Here is a 19195-nt window from a genome sequence, read left to right as displayed (position 1 = left end):
ATGCAGTCCAAGGGGGGGATGCGTGTGCAAGGGGGAGAAGATGCTCTGTCCAGAGGGGAGAGCTTGGTCCAGGGGAGGGATGCTTGGTCCAAAGTGGGGACACTCAATGCAAGAGGGTTGTGATGCTCGGTCTTAGGGGGAGGGATGCTTGGTCCATGGGGGAAGGATATTCAGTCCAAGGGGGAAAGCTCGGTCCATGGACAGAGGGATGCTTGCTCTGAGGGAGAGATACTTGGTCCAAGGAGGGAGGATGCACAGTCCAAGTGGGAAAGATTTACAATCCAAGGGGGAAAGCTCAGTCCAGGAGGGAGGAGATGCTTGGTCCAGGGTGAGTGGATGCTTGATCCAAGGTGGGAGGATGCTTGGTCCAAGGGGAGATGCTCAGCCCAGTGGGATGCTGCTTGGTCCAGGGGGATGCTGGGCTGTGCACTGACTGCCCATGGGGCACCGCTCCCCAGGGATCACCCTGCCCTCCGCCTCCTCCAGCATCTACTACCTGTTCTTCTTGGGGCTGTGCCTGTGGTGGGCCTGTCACCTCCCCACCAGCCGCCAGGCCTTCAACATCCTCTACGTCCTTGTCGGGGTCTACAGCTCCAGCCACCTCCTCTGCCTCTATGTCTATCAGACACCCTTTGTCCAGAAGATCTTCCCGCCTTCCACCATCTGGGCACGGTGAGTCCATGGGGAGGGAGCTGTGCCATGAGTCCCTGTGCCACCCTGGTTGAGCCATGTGCTATGCCAGTGCCGAGACAGGACCCTGGCTCATGGTGGGGGGTAAGGCTGCCTTCTCTGTCCCCACAGACTGTTTGGCTTCAAGGACATCATCCTTTACCACAACTGCTCCCAGACCAACACCCTGGAGCTCAACACCAGCCACCCCTGGCCTGTCTACGCCAACCCCGGCATCCTGCTCCTGCTCTGCTACGCTGCGGCCACCGTGGTGAAGCTGCGCTGGCGGTACTCCTCGGTGAGCTGGACCCCGTACCCGTGATGCTGATAATGCCCAGCATGTCCTGCTGTGACTGCCCCAGCCCTGACACTGGAGGGGAGTTGGGGGGCAGTGGGGTGCCTGCATGCGGGGTGCCTTGGCAGGGGGATGGCAATGGGGTGCCCTGAGCTGGCACCTACTCCTTGCAGAGAGCCATGTCGTTGCCAGAGCTGCCGGCCAGGGTGCAGATGGAGCTGGGGAACTGGCCCAGACACACTGACAGCATGGCTGAGGACACTGACAGCGTGGCTGAGGACACTGGTGGCATTGCTGAGCTCACTGGTGGCACGGCTGAGGACACGGGTGGTGTTGCTGGGGACACCAGCGGCATGGCTGAGGTCACCGAGGTGGGTCTGGGGGGCTGTGCCCCTCCAGCAATTCCCAAGCTGGCAGGGACTGGGTGTGTGGTGCTCTGGAGGTGCCAGGGTGGGCTCTGAGTTCTCTCTGCCCCCCAGCCCATGTTGTCCTCCCGCTCTGAGGGGCCGAACGTCGACACTGAGAACTGCACAGTCCACATCATGAACTCCCAAGAATGTAAGCCTGACCCCACAACCTCCCCCTCCCCAGACCCTGCTTGCAGCCAGGGGTCCTTCACGGTCCCTTTCCCCATGCCAGGCAAGAAGCCTACAGTGGAGTGGCTGCCCCTGCGCATCCTGACCTTTTTCATCATGAGACAGAGCTACATCTGTGCCCTCATCTCCATGCTGGTAACGGACTGGGAGGGGATACGGACATGGGGAGGGGACATGGACATGGAAGGCACCTCCTGGGCTGAGCCTGCATCCTTCCTGCCCGCAGGTGTGGAGCATCACCTACCACAGCTGGCTGACCTTTGTGCTGCTGCTGTGGTCGTGCCTCATCTGGACGGTGCGGAACCGCCGGAACTTTGCCATGCTCTGCTCGCCCTTCATTCTCCTCTACGGCATTGCTCTGTGCAGCCTGAACTACGTGTGGTCCATGGACCTGGTCCATGAGCTGCCCACCTATGCTGGCTTCATGAGTCTTCATCAGCTGGGGCTGATGCACCACAGACATCCCTTCTTTGTGCTGGGGGCAAAGGTAAGCACGGTGCTGTCCCCAGTCCCTGTCCCTGCCAGTGCCCAGCTGTCGCTGCTCACCGCCTGTCCCCTCAGCTCCTGCTCATCCTCCCCTTCTGGCCACTGCTGCGGCAGTTCATTGAGGAGAAGGTGCTAAAGAGGCCCTTGACCACCAAGGTCCCGAAGATGTCCCTCTCAGAGTCAGGTGAGGCCTCCTGGTGTCACCCCACAGAGGGCCGCCATGCCAGGCTGGGCAGCCAGAGGTGTGGGGGGGACACAGGTGCCCCCCGCCCGGCTCCTGCAGCCCCCTCTGTGTCCTGCAGAAGTCAACCATGCGCGGGACATGCTGAAGACGCTGGGGTCTGTGCTGCTGAATTTCTTTGCCAAGTTCTGGATCTGTGTCTGTGGCGGCATGTTCATCGTAGTGAGCTTCATCGGCCGCCTTGTCGTCTACAAGATTGTCTACATGCTCCTCTTCCTCCTCTGCCTCATCCTCTTCCAGGTAGGGGGACTGGGGACCCCTGGGGGCCCATGGCCAGCCCCAGGGTGACCCCACTGATGTCCCTGTCCCTGCAGGTGTACTACAGCCTGTGGCGCAAGGTGCTGAAGGGCTTCTGGTGGCTGGTGGTGGCGTACACCATGCTGGTGCTCATCGCCAGCTACACCTATCAGTTTGAGGACTTCCCCATGTACTGGAGGAACCTGACAGGCCTCACTGATAACCAGTGAGTGTCCCTGACCCACCATGGGATCCCTGCTGGCACCAGCCCTGTGGTGGCATCAGGGCATGGCTAAGGGATGGGTTGCACATGGGGAAACTGAGGCATGGAGCAGGCTGAGGTTGAGCCCTGACATTGGGAGCTTGATGCCTGTGCAGGGTGGGATGGATGAAGCCCCGTGTTGACCCTCCCTTCCTCATCCAGGCTGAAGGACATGGGCTTGGAGCAGTTCAGTGTCTCCGAGCTCTTCTACAACATCCTCATCCTGGGCTTCTTCCTCCTGGCCTGCATCCTCCAGCTCCATTACTTCCACGAGCACTTCATGCACATCACCGACCTGCAGTATGCTCACCAGCCCAATGTGTCAATCTTCTCCATCCCTGGGTAGGACCCTCTGCTGGGTGACACCCCTGCACCCCAAGCCCTCTGTCTCTGCTCTGAGCCCTCCTTCCTGCAGGCTGACGAAGGCACGGGCTGCGGCTGATTCCGAGGGTGCCAGGACCAGCATCTCCAGGGAGTCACTGGGTACAGGGCAGGGGTGGGGGACAGGGTGGGAAGGGGTGTTCTCCAAGACAGGAAGAAGCTGGGAGGGTAGGGAGATGGATTTAGGATGACATCCAAGTGTGGGAGTGTACAGAGATGGATTGAGGAATCCTCCAAGCCAGGAACAGGCTTGCAGGGTATGGGGACAGATTGGGGTGTCTTCTGAGACAGGAAGAGGCTAGGAGGAATGTGAGAATGGATTGGAGCATCCTCCAAGTCAGGAAGAAGCTAGGAGTGTATGGGGATGGACTGGGATCTCCTTCAAGTCTGGGAGGGTATGAGAATGGACTGGGATGTCCTCTGAGCTAGGAAGGGGCTGGGAGGGTATGGAGGTGTCCTACAAACCAGGATGGGGCAGGAGGGAAGCACAGATAGGTTGGGGCATCCTCCAAGCCAGAAAGGAGCTGGGAGGGTATGGGGATGGATTAGGGTGATCTGCAAGCCAGGATGGGACTTGGGGGGTGCAGGGATTTATGGGGTTCTCCTCCAAGTCTGGAAGGATACAGGGATGTCCTCTGAGCCAGGACCTGGCTGGAGGATGCAGCATTGGAGTGTGTTCCAAGTATGGGAGATTGTGGGAATGGATTGGGATGTTCTGCCAGCGAGGAAGGATAGAGGGATGGGTTGGGGTGTCCTCTGGGCTTGAGTGGCTGTGGGGGTGTCCACGAGGGTTTGTGTCCCCACAGCAACCAACAAATGGAAGCTGGTTCTGGAGCGCCTGGCCGTGCTGGGCCAGACCTTCTCGAACATGCTGACTCGCGTGGAGGTCTTTGTGAGGCGTCTGCTGGAGCTGCACATCCTCAAGCTGGTGGCTCTTTACACTGTCTGGGTGGCCCTGGAGGAGGTACCATTCAAGGTGCTGGGCTGGGGGGCTCGGCCAGGCACCCTGGGGTGCTGACATGGCCACTGCCCCAGGTCTCGGTGATGAACTTCCTGCTGGTGCTGCTGTGGACCCTCGCCATGCCCTACTGCCGCTTCCGCCGCATGGCCTCGTGCCTCTCCACCGTCTGGACCTGCGTCATCATCGTCTGCAAGATGCTCTACCAGCTTGAGATCGTTGAGCCCCGCGAGTACTCCAGCAACTGCACTCAGGTGCCCCGGGTGCTGGTTCTTGGGGTGCTTGTGGCAGCACAAGGAGGTTTTCTTGCTGGAGGTGGGGTCTGATACCCGGGGTGCTCCCATTTGCAGCCCCTGCTCAATGCCACCAACCTGAGTCGGGAGGAGATGGGCAACTCCACACTGTACCGTGGCCCCGTGGATCCTGCCAACTGGTTTGGTGTCCGGAAGGGGTTCCCCAACCTCGGATATGTCAAGGTGGGCACGAGGACATTGTGGGGACTGCCTGGGGGGGGATACCTGGTGTGATGCCATGGTCTTGAGCATCCCTTCCATGGGGACCACCTGGGGGGATTCTTGGTGGCACACTGTGGCCTGAGCATTCCCTCTGGGAGGACCACCTAAGGGGATGACTGCCTTCATGTCACAGTCCCAAACATCCCCTTTTAGGAGGACCGGCTGGGGGGGTATGCCTGGTGTCACGCCATGGTCCTGAACATTCCCTCTTCCCCCAGAACCACCTCCAGGTGCTGCTGCTGCTGGTGTTCGAGGCAGTGGTGTACCGGCGCCAGCAGTACCACCGTGTGCAGCACCGTGAGACGATTCCCATCACTGAGACCATCTTCCCACAGCCAAAGTCGAATGAGAACAAGGACAAGGACACGAACACGGGCAGGGACACGGACACAGGCGGGGACACAGATAGGGACACGGACATGGGCAGGGACATGGACAGGGACACCGACATGGGCAGGGACACGAACATGGGCAGGGACAGGGACAGGGACATGGACATGGACACAGACAGGGACACGGGCAGGGACACAGACAGGGAGAAGGACACAGGCAGGAACACCAACACGGACAAGAAATTAGACCGCGACCGGAACCTCGTCTCATGTGCCAAATACTTAGTCAACTACTTCTACTACAAGTTTGGCTTGGAGGTGGGAGCAGGGCACTGTGGGGGGGTCCCACTGCTCACTGCACCCTGGTGCTGAGCCTCTGCACCCCCTTGCCCCCCAGATCTGCTTCCTGATGATGGTGACCGTAATCGGGCAGCGGATGAACTTCCTGGTGATCCTGCACGGCTGTTGGCTTGTGGTCATGATGACACTGCGGCGCCGGGCGGCCATCGCCCGCCTCTGGCCCAAGTACTGCCTCTTCCTCGTCATCTTCTTCCTCTACCAGTACCTGCTGTGCGTGGGCATGCCACCTGCCCTCTGCAGGGGTAAGGGGCACAGGGAGCCTTTCTGGGGCTCAGGGAGGTGTGGTCCATGTGTGGGGAGCCTGTGAAGGGGTTGGAGGAGGTGGCTGGCATGAGTGTTCCTGCTGCCCCTCAGACTATCCATGGCGATGGAACGTCCCCATGAACTCGGCACTCATCAAGTGGCTCTACCTGCCTGACTTCGTCATGCCCCCCAAAGCCACCAATCTCATCAGTGAGTATCCCCCCAGCCTTTGGGAATCCTCTGCGTGTGGATTGCCCTGTCGCCCTACTCCAGTCCTGGCAGCCCCCTGCCTGCAGGGTGCCCTGTCCCCCTACACCAGCCCTTGGCACCCCAGTGCCCCTGGAGCACCCCCAGCCACTATAGGGGTCCCATCCTGCTTCCAGGAGGTGGAAGAACAGGCAGTAAGGGTGTGAGGACCTTGAAGAGTCTGCCCCCCTTGGAGGTGGGGCTTAAACAGTACCCACCTGCATTTGGGAGGAGCTATGGGAGATGGGAGATCTATGGGAGATCCGTGTCCCTTTTGGGGAGGAGTGTGTTGGAGCCACACGCTCTTTTGGAGAGAAGGAGGGGCCTGGAGAGCTCCACACCCCTATGTGAGGAGTTGGATTCAAGCCACACCCCAGAGGGGGCAGAGCCTGGGGAAAACCACACCGGCATGGGGAAGACAATGAACCCCAAGTCCTGGGGAGGAGTGGCCTGGGGTGCCCCATTCCTTGAGGAGGAGCTTGGTGGGTGCCACCATTCTGGGGAGCCCCCCAGCCTGAGCCGTGTGCCCGCAGACGACTTCTTGCTGCTGCTGTGCGCGGCGCAGCAGTGGCGCGTGTTCGAGGCCGAGCGCTCTAAGGATTGGCAGGAGGCAGCAGGCGACAACAAGGAGCGGTTCGACCACGAGAAGGACCCCTACAACCCCGAGGAGAACTTTCTCCTCTGCCGGTGGGTGCCTGCGGCACAGCACCCCAACCCGGGGCGGCAACCCTTGTGGGCTGGGAATGAGAACCCACCCTGGGATGGGACCCCTTGGGGTATAGATAGGATAGGACCTCCCCTGGGATGGGACCTTTTGGGGTATGGACACAATGGGACCCTTTGGTGTATGGACAAGATGGGACCCTTCCGGGATGGGATGCTCCCTTGGGATGAGACTCTTTGGGGTATGGACAGAATGAGACTGCCACCAGGATGGGACCTCCACCCTGAAATGGGGCTCCTTAGGGTATGGACAGGATGGATGGGACCATCAGGCAGTAGGAGCTGCTGGGCTGGGATCTCCTAGGATGAGACTGGGACCCCCTTGGGGCAGGGAAGCCCTCGCCCCAGTGCTGGGACACAACCACCCCATGGCTGAAGCATGGAGGGGACAGAGCCCATGCTCTGAGTGCCCTATCCCGCAGGTGCTACCTGGACATGGTGAAGGTGGTGATCTTTCGCCATCTCTTCTGGTTCGTGCTGGTGGTGATCTTCATCACCGGGTCCAACCGCATCAGCCTCTTTGGCCTCGGCTACCTGCTGGCCTGCTTCTACCTCCTCCTCTTCGGCACGGCCATGCTGTGCAAGCCGACCCGACCCCGCCTGGTGGTCTGGGACTGCCTCATCCTCTACAACATCACAGTCATCATCTCCAAAAACATGCTGTCGGTGAGTCGTTGTCCCCACTGTGGGCTCCTTGGAGTCACCTGGGGTGTCCCCTGGGGAGGGGACAGGTGGTGACAAACCCCATGTGGGCCCTCTCTCCCTGCAGCTCCTCTCCTGCGTCTTTGTGCATCAGATGCAGAACAACTTCTGCTGGGTGATCCAGCTCTTCAGCCTCGTCTGCACCGTCACGGGCTACTATGACCGTGAGCTGCTGGTCTGGGGGGGTCTAGTGGCCTTGGGGGTGTGGGTTTGGGCTGCTGCCTGACCTGCCTGCACCTCTACCTGCCAGCCAAGGAGATGGGCAAGGACCTTGACTGCTCACTGCCCGTGGAGGAGGCAGGAATCATCTTGGATAGCATCTGCTTCTTCTTCCTACTGGTCCAGCGGCGTATTTTCCTCAGCAGCTACTACGTGCATGTCCTGTGGGACCTCAGGGCCTCTACCCTGCAGCCTTCCAGGTGGTGCTGGGGTCCTGGAGGGTCCCTGTAGGTGCCAAAGTACCCCCCTGACCCTCCCACCGTCCCTGTCCCCACAGGGGTGTTGTGCTGTTCCAGGCCAGCATCACAAAGAACCTGCACGCCCACCAAAGAGCTGAGAGGAAGTCACTGGCCCAGCTGAAGCGGCAGTGAGTGGCTTTTGGGGGGCATTGGGACCCCCCTTCCTGCAGCCACCAATGCTTTGGGGCACCTCTGTGTATGTGGGGGTGCCTCTGGGGGGGTTTGGACAGCAGGCTCCACAGCATCCTCTGCCTCCAGGATGGAGCGGATCCGAGCCAAGCAGGACAAGTACCGGCAGGAGCAGCTGTCCCGTAGCATCACTGAGGAACAGGATGAGGCTGGGACAGGTGAGAGCCAGGGGGTCCCTCCTGTGTCCCCAACCCCTCTCTGGGCACACAGGGGGACTGTGACCCATCGCTGACGCCCATCCTGGTGGAGCCTCATGGAGCATTGTGGTGACCCTCTCCCTGTCCCTCGGCTTCCCCCCCACACCTGGGGTGGGTGCATCGAGCGTGGCCGTTCTCAGCCCTCCATCTGCCATCCCACAGCACCCCGTGCCCCGGCGGACCCATTCTGGCAGAGGGAGCGGTGGTGGCGGCCAGGGTTAGACCACGCCGGAGGTACTGCCCTGGCACGGGGCCATAACGGGGCCATAACCTCGGTGAGGTCCCCCTGCCGGGACCACTAACACCCGTGGGGAGCGGTGGTGGCAGTGCTTTGGGCAAGGTGACACCCTGCATGTCCCCTGTCCCCGTGTGTGTACCCCTAACCACGGCTCCTCTGCTCCCCATTACTAACAGGGTGTTGGACTGGGGGTGCCAGGCTGGGTTTGGAGTCACCTCCAAATGCTGGTGACGGAGGGGTCCCGCCTTGGGGATGTGGCAGTTGAGTTGGTTATGTCCCCACTTGGGGTCCCCCCCAGGGGTGTCCTCAGCTCAGTGCTGGGCAGGGAGCCCTGCGACATGGCCACAGGGCCAGCCTGGGTGTGACACCCCTGCCATAGCATGGCCACGCCGTGACACCCCATGCAACCCCGGCAGTGCTGCATTCTGGGGAATACTACCTCTTTGAGTCGGACAGCGAGGAGGAGGAGGAGGAGGTGCCAGAGGAGTTGCAGTCGGGGAGGCAGGGCCCCTTCCAGGTGGGCAAGGCTGGGGGGCTGTGGTGGGGTTGGGGATGCTGGCCATGCCCACAGGGTGCTGATGGTCCCTGTCCCCCCTCCAGCTCATCCACCAGGCCATGACAACCAACACCAAGACAGTGCTCCGGCAGCAGAAACGGCGAGAGCAACCCCGTGCTGAGGGTGCTGCAGGTGGGTCTGACACCCCAAAAGAAGGCTGGAGGGGCCAAGAGGGGCCAGAGCCCTGCCTGGTGCCCGCTGTTTGTCCTGGCAGTGGGGCTCCCAATGTGTGTGTGGACTCTCTGATGGCTACCATGGGGTTGAGCACAAGCTGTGCAGTTTCTTTGGTGCCCACACTGGTTTTTGAGGTGGATATAGGGGAACAAGGGGTGGGATGATGAATGGGAGAGGCCCAAAAATTATGTCTGTCTTCTGTTAAGTCACTGCTACCCCTTCCCTGGGGGTCTGACCCTTGCAGGAGACCGTGGAAGGAGAGAGGCAGAGTCAGAGGCTGAAGAGCCTGAGCATGAGGAGGAAGTGACTGTGACAGGTTCTGGTCTGTCTGCAGGTGGGCAGCACGACTGCAGAGCAGGGGCATGCTGGGTAGTCTGAGTGGACACCGAGTGATGCTCCACCCCTCTTTTTGCCCTGGCAGAGCAGAGCAACGTGTTGCATCGGGCACTGAACATGCTGCGGTTCCTGTGGCTGCTGTGCCAGGCCGTGGTGGACGGGCTGACGCAGTGGATGGAGGACTGCACCCGGGAATACCTGGACATGTTCAATATCCTATATGTAGAGAGATATAAGATTGCTGTGCGGCTGGCCTCTGTGAGCACGGGGGGACACCAGGGCACGGGGTGGGAAGGTGGCAACCTTGCGGTGGCACTAACCCCCTGCCCACTACAGGGACAGAAGATGAACGAGGAGATCCTGGATGAAATGTACATTGAGCAGTCACTGGAGCAGATACCAGAGCAGCCGCTGGAGCAGCTGCCAGAGCAGCTGCCTGAGGGGCCACCAGAGGGGCCCCCAGAGGAGCTGAGCCCATGCAGGTCTTTGACTACAGACTCCCAAAACGGCGCTGCTGCCAGGCAGGTGCAGAGAGACTCCCCAAGGGAGCAGTTGGCAGTGCCGCAGACAGTGGGGCTCGCACTCCCTGAGGGCAGCCAGGAGCAGCTGATGTCTGAGGGGTCCCAAGAGGATGTGGCTGGGTCTCAGCAGCGCCTGTCCGTGCTCCTGAACCGCAGGAGGACGGCCGGTGAGCTCCTCCTGATCAGGTACAGGGGATGTGGGGACAGTGGGGACAGTGGGGATGGGGCTGGCGGGCGTCAGGGATGGCTCAGCCTGTTTGCTGCACCCTGCAGGAAGCCAATCACTCCACCGTTGAAGGAGGCAGAGCTTTTCTATCAGTCGCACAACCGGTTCCTGAAGCTGCTCCTGGCTGGATACCACTGTGTGACCGCCCACTCTGAGCTGGTCTGCTACTTCATCATCATCCTCAACAACATAGTGTCCGCCTCCATCATCTCCCTCTTTCTGCCCATCCTCATCTTCCTCTGGGCCATGCTCTCCATCCCCCGGCCCACCAAGCGCTTCTGGATGACTGCCATCATCTTCACTGAGGTGGGCAGGGGGTGACCGGTGAGGGGATGATGCCACCCGGCCTCCCACTGCCACCCACTGACCCCAGCATCCCCATAGGTGATGCTGCTGGTGAAATACCTCTTCCAGTTCGGGTTCTTCCCCTGGAACAGCTACACCACACTGCTGCGCAATGAGGGCAAACCCTTCTTCCCACCACGCATCCTGGGCTTGGAGAAGAGCACCCGCTACCTCAAGTATGACCTCTTCCAGCTCCTGGCCCTCTTTTTCCATCGCTCCCTGCTGCAGGTGAGCTCTGAGGCATGGGCAACATGTGGGTGGGCGTTTTGTGGGAGCTGGAGGTGGTCCTGGGAGCTCTGAAGAGAACCAGTGGGTGCTTGGTGTCTCTGTTGTGGTTTCCCACCATTGCTTTTTGGGAATTGATGCTGTGGGTGGGGGATGAGGTGCATGGGGCTGGGGGACATCAGGACCCCCATCCCCCTGACCATGTCCTTCCACAGGGCTATGGGTTATGGGACTATGATGAGGACTCCGTATCCAAGATGAAGATGGAGGCGAAGTGGGCAGAGGAAGAGGAGAAGTGGGAGGAAGCAGCGCCCCCATCGCTGATGGTGTCTGAGGAAGGGATGGAGGCTTCAGAAGAGCCAGGAGCACCAGGCTCAAACATGAGATCGGAGTCGGAGGGTGATGCCATGGAGCAGGAAGAGGGGAGTGAGGCCATGGAGCTCCGCTGCAGGAAGAAGACGAGTCAGGGGAGGAAGACACCAGAGAGAGGGAGCACCAGTTCCCTGCTCTCACAAGGGCGGCAAGGCTGGCACCGCCACAGTATGGCCCTGCTGGACCCTAACTGTTCTGTGTGCTTAGCCTTACTTCCAGGGGTTGGGGAGAAGACGAGAGAGGCAGAAGAGAGCCATGCTCAGAGGAAGCTGAACGCATTTGGATTGTGGGTCAAGTGCTTCTTCCTCACCACGTAAGTGCCAGTGGCGCTGGTTAGGGTGGGGGATGTGGGGTGCAGCCCCTGTCAACCATTCCCTCTGTCCCCTGTGTCCCCTGTCCCCTGCAGAGCACAGAGCATGTACCAGCCGGTGCGCAAATTCTTCAAGGACATTCTGCACACCGAGAACCGCGCGGCCACCGATGTCTACGCCTTCATGTTCCTGGTCGACGTGGTCGACTTCATCATCATTGTCTTTGGCTTCTGGGCCTTCGGGGTGAGCAAGGGGTCCCACAGGGCACTGACCGGCAAGCCCCCACTGCAGGGTGAGGCCTGACCGTATGCTGACCTCTCCTGCATCTCAGAAACACACGGCAGCCACCGACATCACCTCCTCGCTGTCAGAAAACCAAGTGCCACAGGCTTTCCTGGTCATGCTGCTCTTCCAGTTCACCACCATGATCATCGACCGCGCGCTCTACCTCCGCAAAACTGTGCTGGGCAAGCTCATATTCCAGGTCGTCCTGGTCTTTGGCATCCACGTCTGGATGTTCTTTATCGTGCCAGCGGTCACTGAAAGGTACTGAGAATCCCCTAGGGATGCCCTGCCATGGCACAGTGTAGTCCTTGGGTGGCACCTTTGTGTCCCCAAGCCCACACGGTGGCCCAGGCTGGCCAGACAGGTGGCTGAGGGGTGACATGTCCCTCCTGCAGGTTGTTCAACCTCAACATGGTGGCCCAGCTATGGTACTTCGTGAAGTGCATCTACTTTGCGCTGTCGGCCTACCAGATCCGCTGTGGTTACCCCACCCGCATCCTGGGCAACTTCCTTACCAAGAAATACAACTACCTCAACCTCTTCCTCTTCCAGGGGTACGGCACAGGGCTGCGTGGACCTCCAGGCACCCCAAGGGTGCCATACCACCTCCCCTCCCTGTGTCCCCCCCAGATTTCGCCTCGTGCCCTTCCTGGTGGAGCTGCGCGCTGTGATGGACTGGGTCTGGACGGACACCACGCTGTCTCTCTCCAACTGGATGTGTGTGGAGGACATCTATGCCAACATCTTCATCATCAAGTGCAGCCGTGAGACTGAGAAGGTACAGTCCCCCCTGTGCCAGGAAGGGCCCCCCACTAAGCCTCTTGTTGTTTGGGGTCCCCCTGTGCCTTCTCAACACTGTGTGCTGTCTCCTTCCCGTCCCAGAAATACCCCCAGCCCAAGGGGCAGAAGAAGAAGAAGGTTGTGAAGTATGGCATGGGGGGCCTCATCATCCTCTTCCTCGTGTGTATCATCTGGTTCCCCCTGCTTTTCATGTCGCTGGTGCGCTCCGTGGTGGGCATCGTCAACCACCCCATTGACGTCACTGTCACCCTCCAGCTGGGGGGGTATGAGGTGAGGATGCGTAGGGGGTGTGCTGGGGGTCCCCTGATGAGACACTGGGGTCCCCTGCCCTGCTCATGGCCCCCTGTCCCCCCTAGCCACTGTTCACCATGAGCGCCCAGCAGCAATCCATTAAGCCCTTCACCCCCGATGACTACGAAGACCTCACCCGGCATTTCGACCATGACCCGGTAAATCCTCCCCCCATCCCAAAACCTGCCTGGGCGGCTGGCAGATGCCGTGGTGGGGCTGAGCTGTGTCCCCCCCACGGCAGGTGGCTATGCAGTTCATCACCCTCTACGGCTACGAGGACATCGTGACCGTCCACATCGAGGGCAGCTCGGGCTCACTCTGGAGCGTCAGCCCCCCCAGCCGCGAGCAGATGCGGCAGGAGCTGCTGAATAGCTCCTCCGACATCACCGTCCGCTTCTCCTGGTCCTTCCAGAGGTACTGCTGGCACGGCAAGGGGGGGTCCAGCCCTGCCTGCATCCCCCCTACACACGCTCAGTCTCTACTATCCACAGGGATCTGGGCAAGGGGGGCACGGTGGAGACCGCCTTTGACAAGCACAGCACTGACCTGGTGCCCGGTGCACCCGAGCGCCTGCAGCTGGCCCAGCTGCTGGAGGGCACCCGGGATGCCCCCGTGTGAGTGTCCCCTGAGGAGGGGGGGAACCAGACCTCCATGCTTGGCAGGATGGTGTAACCCCCCCTCCTCACCCCACTTTCTTGCAGCCAAGTGGCCAACCTATTCCCCAGATATGTCCGGGCGCCCAACGATGTTGATGCCGAACCTGTCGAGCAGCTCCTGCCGGGTAGGTCCCACCATGACCCCCCAGAAGAATCAGAACTGGGCATACCAGCTGCTGTGCAGTGCCCTGATGGTGCCATCCCCTTGAAGACAGGGAGGACATGAGTCCCAGTGTGCCTTGCCCTAAAAAAATTCATCATTGGGTGCCCACCAGCAGTTGTGCTCTGCCCTGATAGTGCCACCCCCTGCAGACAGGGAGGACATGGGTCCCACCAAGTCCCTCCACTGAAAAAATCATCACTGGGTGCCCACTAGTGGCCATGCTGTGCCCTGATGGTGCCAACTGCCCTGCAGATGGGGAGGACATGAGTCCCACTATTTCCCCCTCCCAATAAAAGTCAGCACTGGGGACACACCAGCAGCTGTGCTGGTCGCTGATGGTGCCACCTCCTTGAAGATGGGGAGGACATGAGTCCCACCCTGTCCTCCCCCAAAAACTCATCCTTGAGAGCACAGCAGCCAGGCTGTGCCCTGATGGTGTCACCCCCCCAGATGGCCACAACAGCTACCTGGATGTGGAGGTGCAGCTGAAAAGGGAGCGCAGGGGCCGAGGGAGCGACAACTTTGTGGAGTGGTGGGTGCTGCGGCTGAAAGACGCCCCCCCCGAGGATGGCAACATCCTGCCCATGATCATCTTCAACGACAAAGTCAGCCCCCCGAGCCTGGGCTTCCTGGCTGGCTATGGGTACGTGAAGGGGGCAGAGGGTGTTGGGGGGCTCCAACCACCGGGTGGGGTGTGAAGGGAAGGGATGGTGGGATTCAGGGATACAGGATGTGTGTCCCCCTTGCAGGGTCATGGGGCTGTACGTGTCCATCGTGCTGGTGATTGGGAAGTTCGTGCGGGGGTTCTTCAGTGAGATCTCTCACTCCATCATGTTCGAGGAGCTGCCGTGTGTGGATCGGATCCTGAAGCTGTGCCAGGATATTTTCCTGGTGCGGGAGACGGGCGAGCTGGAGCTGGAGGAAGAGCTCTACGCCAAGCTCATCTTCCTCTACCGCTCGCCCGAGACCATGATCAAGTGGACACGGGAGAAGTAATAAGGGGAAGGGGCTCCATTCCCCCCCCCCACAGGGGCATCACCGCCAATGCCTTAACCAGCCCCTCCAAAGCTGGGGCCGCATCCTGCCCCGGGAGGCGGTGGGATGTGGGGTTCTGGCCGCTCGCTTTGAGGGAGGATGTTTTTCTGGATGTTTTTCTTACGTTGTTTTGAAGCTGTTCCACCTGCACAGACCATGTTGTGCCTTCCCAGGGAGGGGGACAGCAGGTGGTCCCCCCACCCCCTGGGTGCCCCTGGCTGCCAGGTGGGGATGGGGAGGTCAGGAGCCAGCCTGTACCCTCTCCCTTGTTGTCCCCAACCCTGTTCCAGAACCAGGTTGAACTCAAAAGCAATAGCCCCCCCATCTCCAGGATGGGGGTCCTGAGTTATGGCCCCTCCAGTTGGGGGGAGGGGTTCTGGCAACCCCAGTTGGACTTTAGACACTTGTTGACTTCGAGTTTGTTTTTGTTTTTTATTAATTCAAATGGTTTATTTATATAGATATTGAATAAAACAAACTTGAGGCCTCCTTGGCTGACAGGTAGCTGGGGCATGGAGGGTGGGGGGACCAGGGACATGCTACCCTGGGGTTACCAGCACTCCTGGCCCCCAGTAAATGGGGGGGTGGGGGCTCTTCCTGCCCTTGGCTGGAGCAGAAATGGGTGCCAGGGGTCCCCACCAAGCTCTGGTGGGGCTGGCACCTGCCCCAGTAGTGCCACTGAGGGACGGGAGTCTGTGTCCCCCACTGTTCCCAACCCCTTCAGCTCTTGCTGCACTCCTGGTTCTCCTGTGTCTGCCGCTCCATCTCTGCACTGCAAGGGATGGACACACTGGATGGATGGACATGGCATTGGGGGCTGAGCTAGTGGGGAGGGGACTCCCACCCCCCTTACCTGTGGATCCTGCGCTGGGCCTCAGCACGCATGTACGGTGGCAGTGTGGTGAGGGGGCCCTGCAAGAGACGAGGGGTGAGGCTGGAGATCCCCATCCCCATGGAGAACCACCCCACTGCACCTCAAAAGCCTCACCAGCTCCTTGAAGGTGAGGCGGCAACTGTAGCACAGCAGTGGAATATAGGCAGCTTTGCTCTCAGCCCTGTGGGAACAGCGACAAGGACAGGGACACTCATTGGTGCCACTGGGGTGGCCTCAGAGGGGGTATGGAATGCTGGAATCCCCCCTGCCCACATGCTCACCCCTGCTGGCAGCACCCATTCCCCACTGGCTCCAGCTCCTCCCAGATCAGTGTGGGCTCCAGGGCCAACTCCTCCTCTGCAAGAGCCAGAGGGCAGGGGGGCAACTGTGGGGTGCACAGCTGCTCCCCAAATCCTCTGAGCCCCCCATGCCCAACCCACTCACCTCCCTCAGTGTCCAGGCCACAGAGGCAGAGGAGGCAGCGCTGGGACTCGCTGCTGGCCTTGGCTGGGTCTGGGCTCAGCTTCTCCCCTGTCCTGCAGCCAACACAGGGTGAGTGCATCCCAATCCCCCACTCACTCCCCCCACACCACTGTACCTCCACATGGAGGTCCCTGTACCGGTAAACAGTGCTGATGGTGGAGGGGAAATCCTCCTGCAGCCCCAGGAGGAAGCGCTCGATCAGGTGATGGATGCTGGGTTTCTCCCGGCGCTGTGGGGGCAAGTGGAGAGGGTAGGGGCAAGACTGGGAGGTTTGTCCCTACCATGGAGACACAGCTTGGGATCCTCAACACGGGCCACCCCTACCTTGGTGAAGAGGGGTGGCACGATGACGGTGGGGATGTTGAAGAAGTGGTTGTAGAAGGCGATCTCCTTGGCCGTGTAGTCCCGCATGGGCCGCACCACCATCACATCGCCGTGACGCTTGTCCGTGAAGCCCTGTGGGTGTGTGGCTGCCAGGGGACTGTGCCACCACCAAGCCTTGGATACCCTCCATGGAATCATGTCACCCCTCGGGTGCAGGTGACTGTCCCCAGCTCACCGTGTCGACGGCAAGGAAGGCACCACGGCCCAGCGACAGGTTGGTGAGGAGCTTGATGGCCACGCGGGTGCAGGTCTCGCCTGTCATCACCTTGGAGTAGCCCCTGCTCCGGGCCATCTGCAGGATGAGGTGGGTCCTGGGGATGAGGTGACACCGGTTCAGAGCCACCATGCCACGCTGGTGCTGGAGCCGGGCAGGATCAGCCCCTCACCGCAGCATCTGCAGCAGCTCCTCCCGTGCTGTTGCTGTCTCCACGGCCTCGAAGATCCGAAGCAGCTCCTGGGTTTGGGCAGTGTCAGGCAGGCGGGGAGTGTATGGGGGTCCCACTGGCATGTCCTGGGCGCTATGGCCAGGCAGAGAGGTGGCACTGTCCCCCTCCCCCTCCTGTCGCTTCTGCTGGATAAAGCTGTCCACAGCCTCCTTGTAGGAGGGGCCAGATGGGCCGGACTTGCTGGACTGCTCTGGCCCTGGCTGTAAGATGGATGGGGGCAGCTCCAGTGCCTGTGGGGCAGAGATAGATACAGGGGGAAGTTGGGGTGTCCAGCTGTGTCCCCTCACCTCAGCGCCTGTCCCCATGTCACTTCAATACCTCCTCCAGGTGGATCACGTGGTAGGGGAAGCCAGTGGCCCGCAGCAGGGTCTCCATGTGGGCCAGGGTCTGCTCCCGCTGCTCTGGGCTCTGCCTGCGCACAGCTCCCTCTGGAAGGCAGGTGGGCAGTGCCAGGGCCACTGTCACGGTGAGGAGGGGGCACCCACAGCACTCATGGGGCCAGGAGGACAACCCAGGGTGCCACGGCCTTGCTGGGCTGGGTGGCAGCACCCTGGGTCTGGCATGGTGCAGTGGGATCCTATGCTGGGAGCAGGTAGTGGGGCAGGGAGGGGGGAGTGGGGCTGGGAATGGGGCAGGGAGCAGGCACTGGGGCTGGGAGCAGGCAGTGGGGCTGGAAATGGGGCAAGGAACAGGCAGTGAGGCAGGGAACAGACACCGGGGAAGGGAAGGGGCAGCAGAGCTGGGAGCAGGTAGCAGGACAGGGAATGGGCAGTTGGACACTGAGCATGCAGCAGGGCCAGGAATGGCCTGGGAACAGGTCTGGGAATGGGCAGCTGGACACGGAGCAGGCAGCAGGGCTCATCCTTACCCTCAACGTAGACAAGGCCGGGGATGAAGCGGAGCCTCTTGGCCGCCTCCCGGCTGAGCCCCTGTCAGAGGCACAGGGTGAGCAGGGTGGGTGAGCTTGGGCCCCCCCCGCCGACCCCTCCCGAGCCCCCCTCTCACCTCCTGCACCTGCCGGACCATGGCACTGGAGGCTGAGCCCCCCGACAGCGCCAGCAGCACCTGCGAGAACAGCAAGGACAGTCACCGGCCCTGGTGCCACCACTGGGTCCCCCCTCTGCATTCCCCCACCCCTGGTACCTTCTCTCCCGGGAAGATGACACGGTTCTTGCCCAGCATTGCACGGAATTTGTGCACGAAGTACTCACGGAAGCAGCCGCTGTGGGAACCCCTGAGTCTGTTCCACTGCCCCCAGGCCCCATGTCCCTGAGCCCCAACATCCTCAAGTCCCCCACTCCCAGCCTTTTTCCTGAGACCAATGTCTCAGAGATCCCATGTCCACAAGTCCCAACATCCCAGACACCAAACGTCCCTGAGACTTGATGCCTCAGAGACCCCATGTCCCCAAGCCCCCACTTCCCTGAGACCCAATGTCCCAGAAACAAAGGTCCATGAGACACAACGTCCCCAGGCTCCCATGTTCCCAAGACCCAATGTCTCCAATTCCCCACATCCTCAAGACTCAATGTCCCCAAGGCTTGATGTCCCCAAACCCCAAAGTCCCCAAGCCCTGATGTCCCAATATCCCCAAGTCCCGGTGTCCCCAAGCCCAAACATCCCGAACACCCAATACCCCCCAGCCTGATGTCCCCCATCCCATTGTCCCCGTCCGATCCCTCACCGGCAGAAGGGGTCCCCGACGCGGATGATGAGGGCGGCCGTGCCCTGCCCGCACTTCATGCAGGTTCGGGGGTGGCTGTGGGGACACGACCAGTCACCGGGGACACCGGGACTCGACCCCCCCCGGGGCGGTACCGAGCGGGGGGGCGGCGGTCCCAGTCCCAGGGCAGCACGAGGGGCTACCGGGCATTACCGGGGGGTACCAGGGGGAGCACCAGGGGGTACAGGGGCAGCACCAGGGGGGAGGGGGCAGCACCAGAGGCAGCTCCAGAGGGTACCAGAGAGATATCGGGAACACATCCGGGAGCGGTACCGGGGGGTACTGGGGGAGCACAGGGGATATACCGGAGGCAGCACGGCGGGGACGCCTGGGGGATACCGGGAGGTTACCGGGGGTTCATCCTGGTCCCGAGCGGGCTCCCACCTGTCTCTCGGTGCGCGGCGGCGCCGCGGCGGCTCCGCGTCCGCCCCGCACCCGCCACCGTCACCCGACACGTCGCACATGGAGGTGCCGCTCGGCCCCGGTCAGTCTCGGTGGGTCGCGGTGTGTCCCGGTGGATCCTGCTCAGTCCCGGTGTGTCCCAGTGGATCCTGCTCAGTCCCGGTGGGGCCCGCTCGGCTCCTCTCGGCCCCGCCGTGTCCCGGTGTATCCCGGTGTATCCCGCCGTGTCCCGCCGTGTCCCCGAGCGCTCCGGTCGCG

The 19195-nt window shown here is 61.2% G+C and overlaps 2 protein-coding genes across 4 annotated transcripts in view; one reads left to right on the top strand and one right to left on the bottom strand.

Annotated features, from left to right (window-relative positions):
- PIEZO1 (piezo type mechanosensitive ion channel component 1 (Er blood group)) overlaps positions 1-15114 on the top strand; it is a 24681-nt gene extending 9567 nt beyond the window's left edge. The window contains exons 7-49 of one of the 2 annotated variants that reach the window (XM_064671029.1): positions 459-672; positions 802-967; positions 1138-1335; positions 1444-1522; positions 1604-1695; positions 1787-2047; positions 2122-2230; positions 2349-2527; positions 2602-2750; positions 2949-3128; positions 3202-3269; positions 3974-4131; positions 4203-4379; positions 4476-4601; positions 4859-5290; positions 5370-5574; positions 5687-5785; positions 6355-6508; positions 6967-7210; positions 7314-7410; positions 7497-7665; positions 7743-7832; positions 7963-8051; positions 8253-8324; positions 8745-8845; positions 8929-9016; positions 9303-9392; positions 9480-9652; positions 9731-10101; positions 10189-10447; positions 10526-10714; positions 10927-11396; positions 11490-11637; positions 11726-11940; positions 12075-12233; positions 12310-12457; positions 12562-12750; positions 12837-12929; positions 13013-13185; positions 13263-13385; positions 13473-13552; positions 14041-14233; positions 14340-15114. In XM_064671029.1, coding sequence (XP_064527099.1) covers positions 459-672; positions 802-967; positions 1138-1335; positions 1444-1522; positions 1604-1695; positions 1787-2047; positions 2122-2230; positions 2349-2527; positions 2602-2750; positions 2949-3128; positions 3202-3269; positions 3974-4131; positions 4203-4379; positions 4476-4601; positions 4859-5290; positions 5370-5574; positions 5687-5785; positions 6355-6508; positions 6967-7210; positions 7314-7410; positions 7497-7665; positions 7743-7832; positions 7963-8051; positions 8253-8324; positions 8745-8845; positions 8929-9016; positions 9303-9392; positions 9480-9652; positions 9731-10101; positions 10189-10447; positions 10526-10714; positions 10927-11396; positions 11490-11637; positions 11726-11940; positions 12075-12233; positions 12310-12457; positions 12562-12750; positions 12837-12929; positions 13013-13185; positions 13263-13385; positions 13473-13552; positions 14041-14233; positions 14340-14586 — 7316 coding nt within the window. In that variant the 3' untranslated portion in view covers positions 14587-15114. The remainder of the gene's footprint in view (positions 1-458; positions 673-801; positions 968-1137; positions 1336-1443; positions 1523-1603; positions 1696-1786; positions 2048-2121; positions 2231-2348; positions 2528-2601; positions 2751-2948; positions 3129-3201; positions 3270-3973; positions 4132-4202; positions 4380-4475; positions 4602-4858; positions 5291-5369; positions 5575-5686; positions 5786-6354; positions 6509-6966; positions 7211-7313; positions 7411-7496; positions 7666-7742; positions 7833-7962; positions 8052-8252; positions 8325-8744; positions 8846-8928; positions 9017-9302; positions 9393-9479; positions 9653-9730; positions 10102-10188; positions 10448-10525; positions 10715-10926; positions 11397-11489; positions 11638-11725; positions 11941-12074; positions 12234-12309; positions 12458-12561; positions 12751-12836; positions 12930-13012; positions 13186-13262; positions 13386-13472; positions 13553-14040; positions 14234-14339) is intronic. The other variant, XM_064671030.1, reaches the window with a different exon arrangement.
- On the bottom strand, positions 15044-19195 carry CTU2 (cytosolic thiouridylase subunit 2). 2 transcript variants are annotated; one of them, XM_064671031.1, is made up of 15 exons: positions 18920-19195; positions 18497-18571; positions 17956-18034; positions 17818-17877; positions 17681-17741; positions 17131-17240; positions 16753-17042; positions 16542-16677; positions 16307-16438; positions 16120-16211; positions 15944-16035; positions 15781-15856; positions 15614-15680; positions 15479-15537; positions 15044-15415 (listed from the first exon to the last, which is right to left on the bottom strand). In XM_064671031.1, the coding sequence occupies exons 1-15, from the start codon at positions 18997-18999 to the stop codon at positions 15346-15348; spliced, it is 1479 nt and encodes a 492-aa protein (XP_064527101.1). In that variant the 5' UTR covers positions 19000-19195; the 3' UTR covers positions 15044-15345. The 2 variants fall into 2 exon arrangements, with proteins under 2 accessions (XP_064527101.1, XP_064527103.1); XM_064671033.1 differs by having other exon boundaries at positions 15044-15397; positions 18920-19194.

The sequence above is a fragment of the Pseudopipra pipra genome, chromosome 14, assembly GCF_036250125.1.
Source record: "Pseudopipra pipra isolate bDixPip1 chromosome 14, bDixPip1.hap1, whole genome shotgun sequence".
In the NCBI taxonomy this organism is placed as follows: domain Eukaryota; kingdom Metazoa; phylum Chordata; class Aves; order Passeriformes; family Pipridae; genus Pseudopipra; species Pseudopipra pipra.
The sequence above is the reverse complement of the archived record's forward strand: the minus strand, read 5'-3'. Positions and strand labels throughout refer to the sequence as shown.

Excerpts from the sequence above, each read along its gene's own strand:
- CTU2 (XM_064671031.1), bottom strand. The coding sequence starts at position 18,999 with ATGTGCGACGTGTCGGGTGACGGTGGCGGGTGCGGGGCGGACGCGGAG. Across the intron at positions 17,241-17,680 it reads CGGCCTTGTCTACGTTGAGG|AGGGAGCTGTGCGCAGGCAG; the intron begins GTAAGGATGAGC and ends CCTGCCTTCCAG. Across the intron at positions 15,538-15,613 it reads GCCTCACCTTCAAGGAGCTG|GGCCCCCTCACCACACTGCC; the intron begins GTGAGGCTTTTG and ends CGTCTCTTGCAG.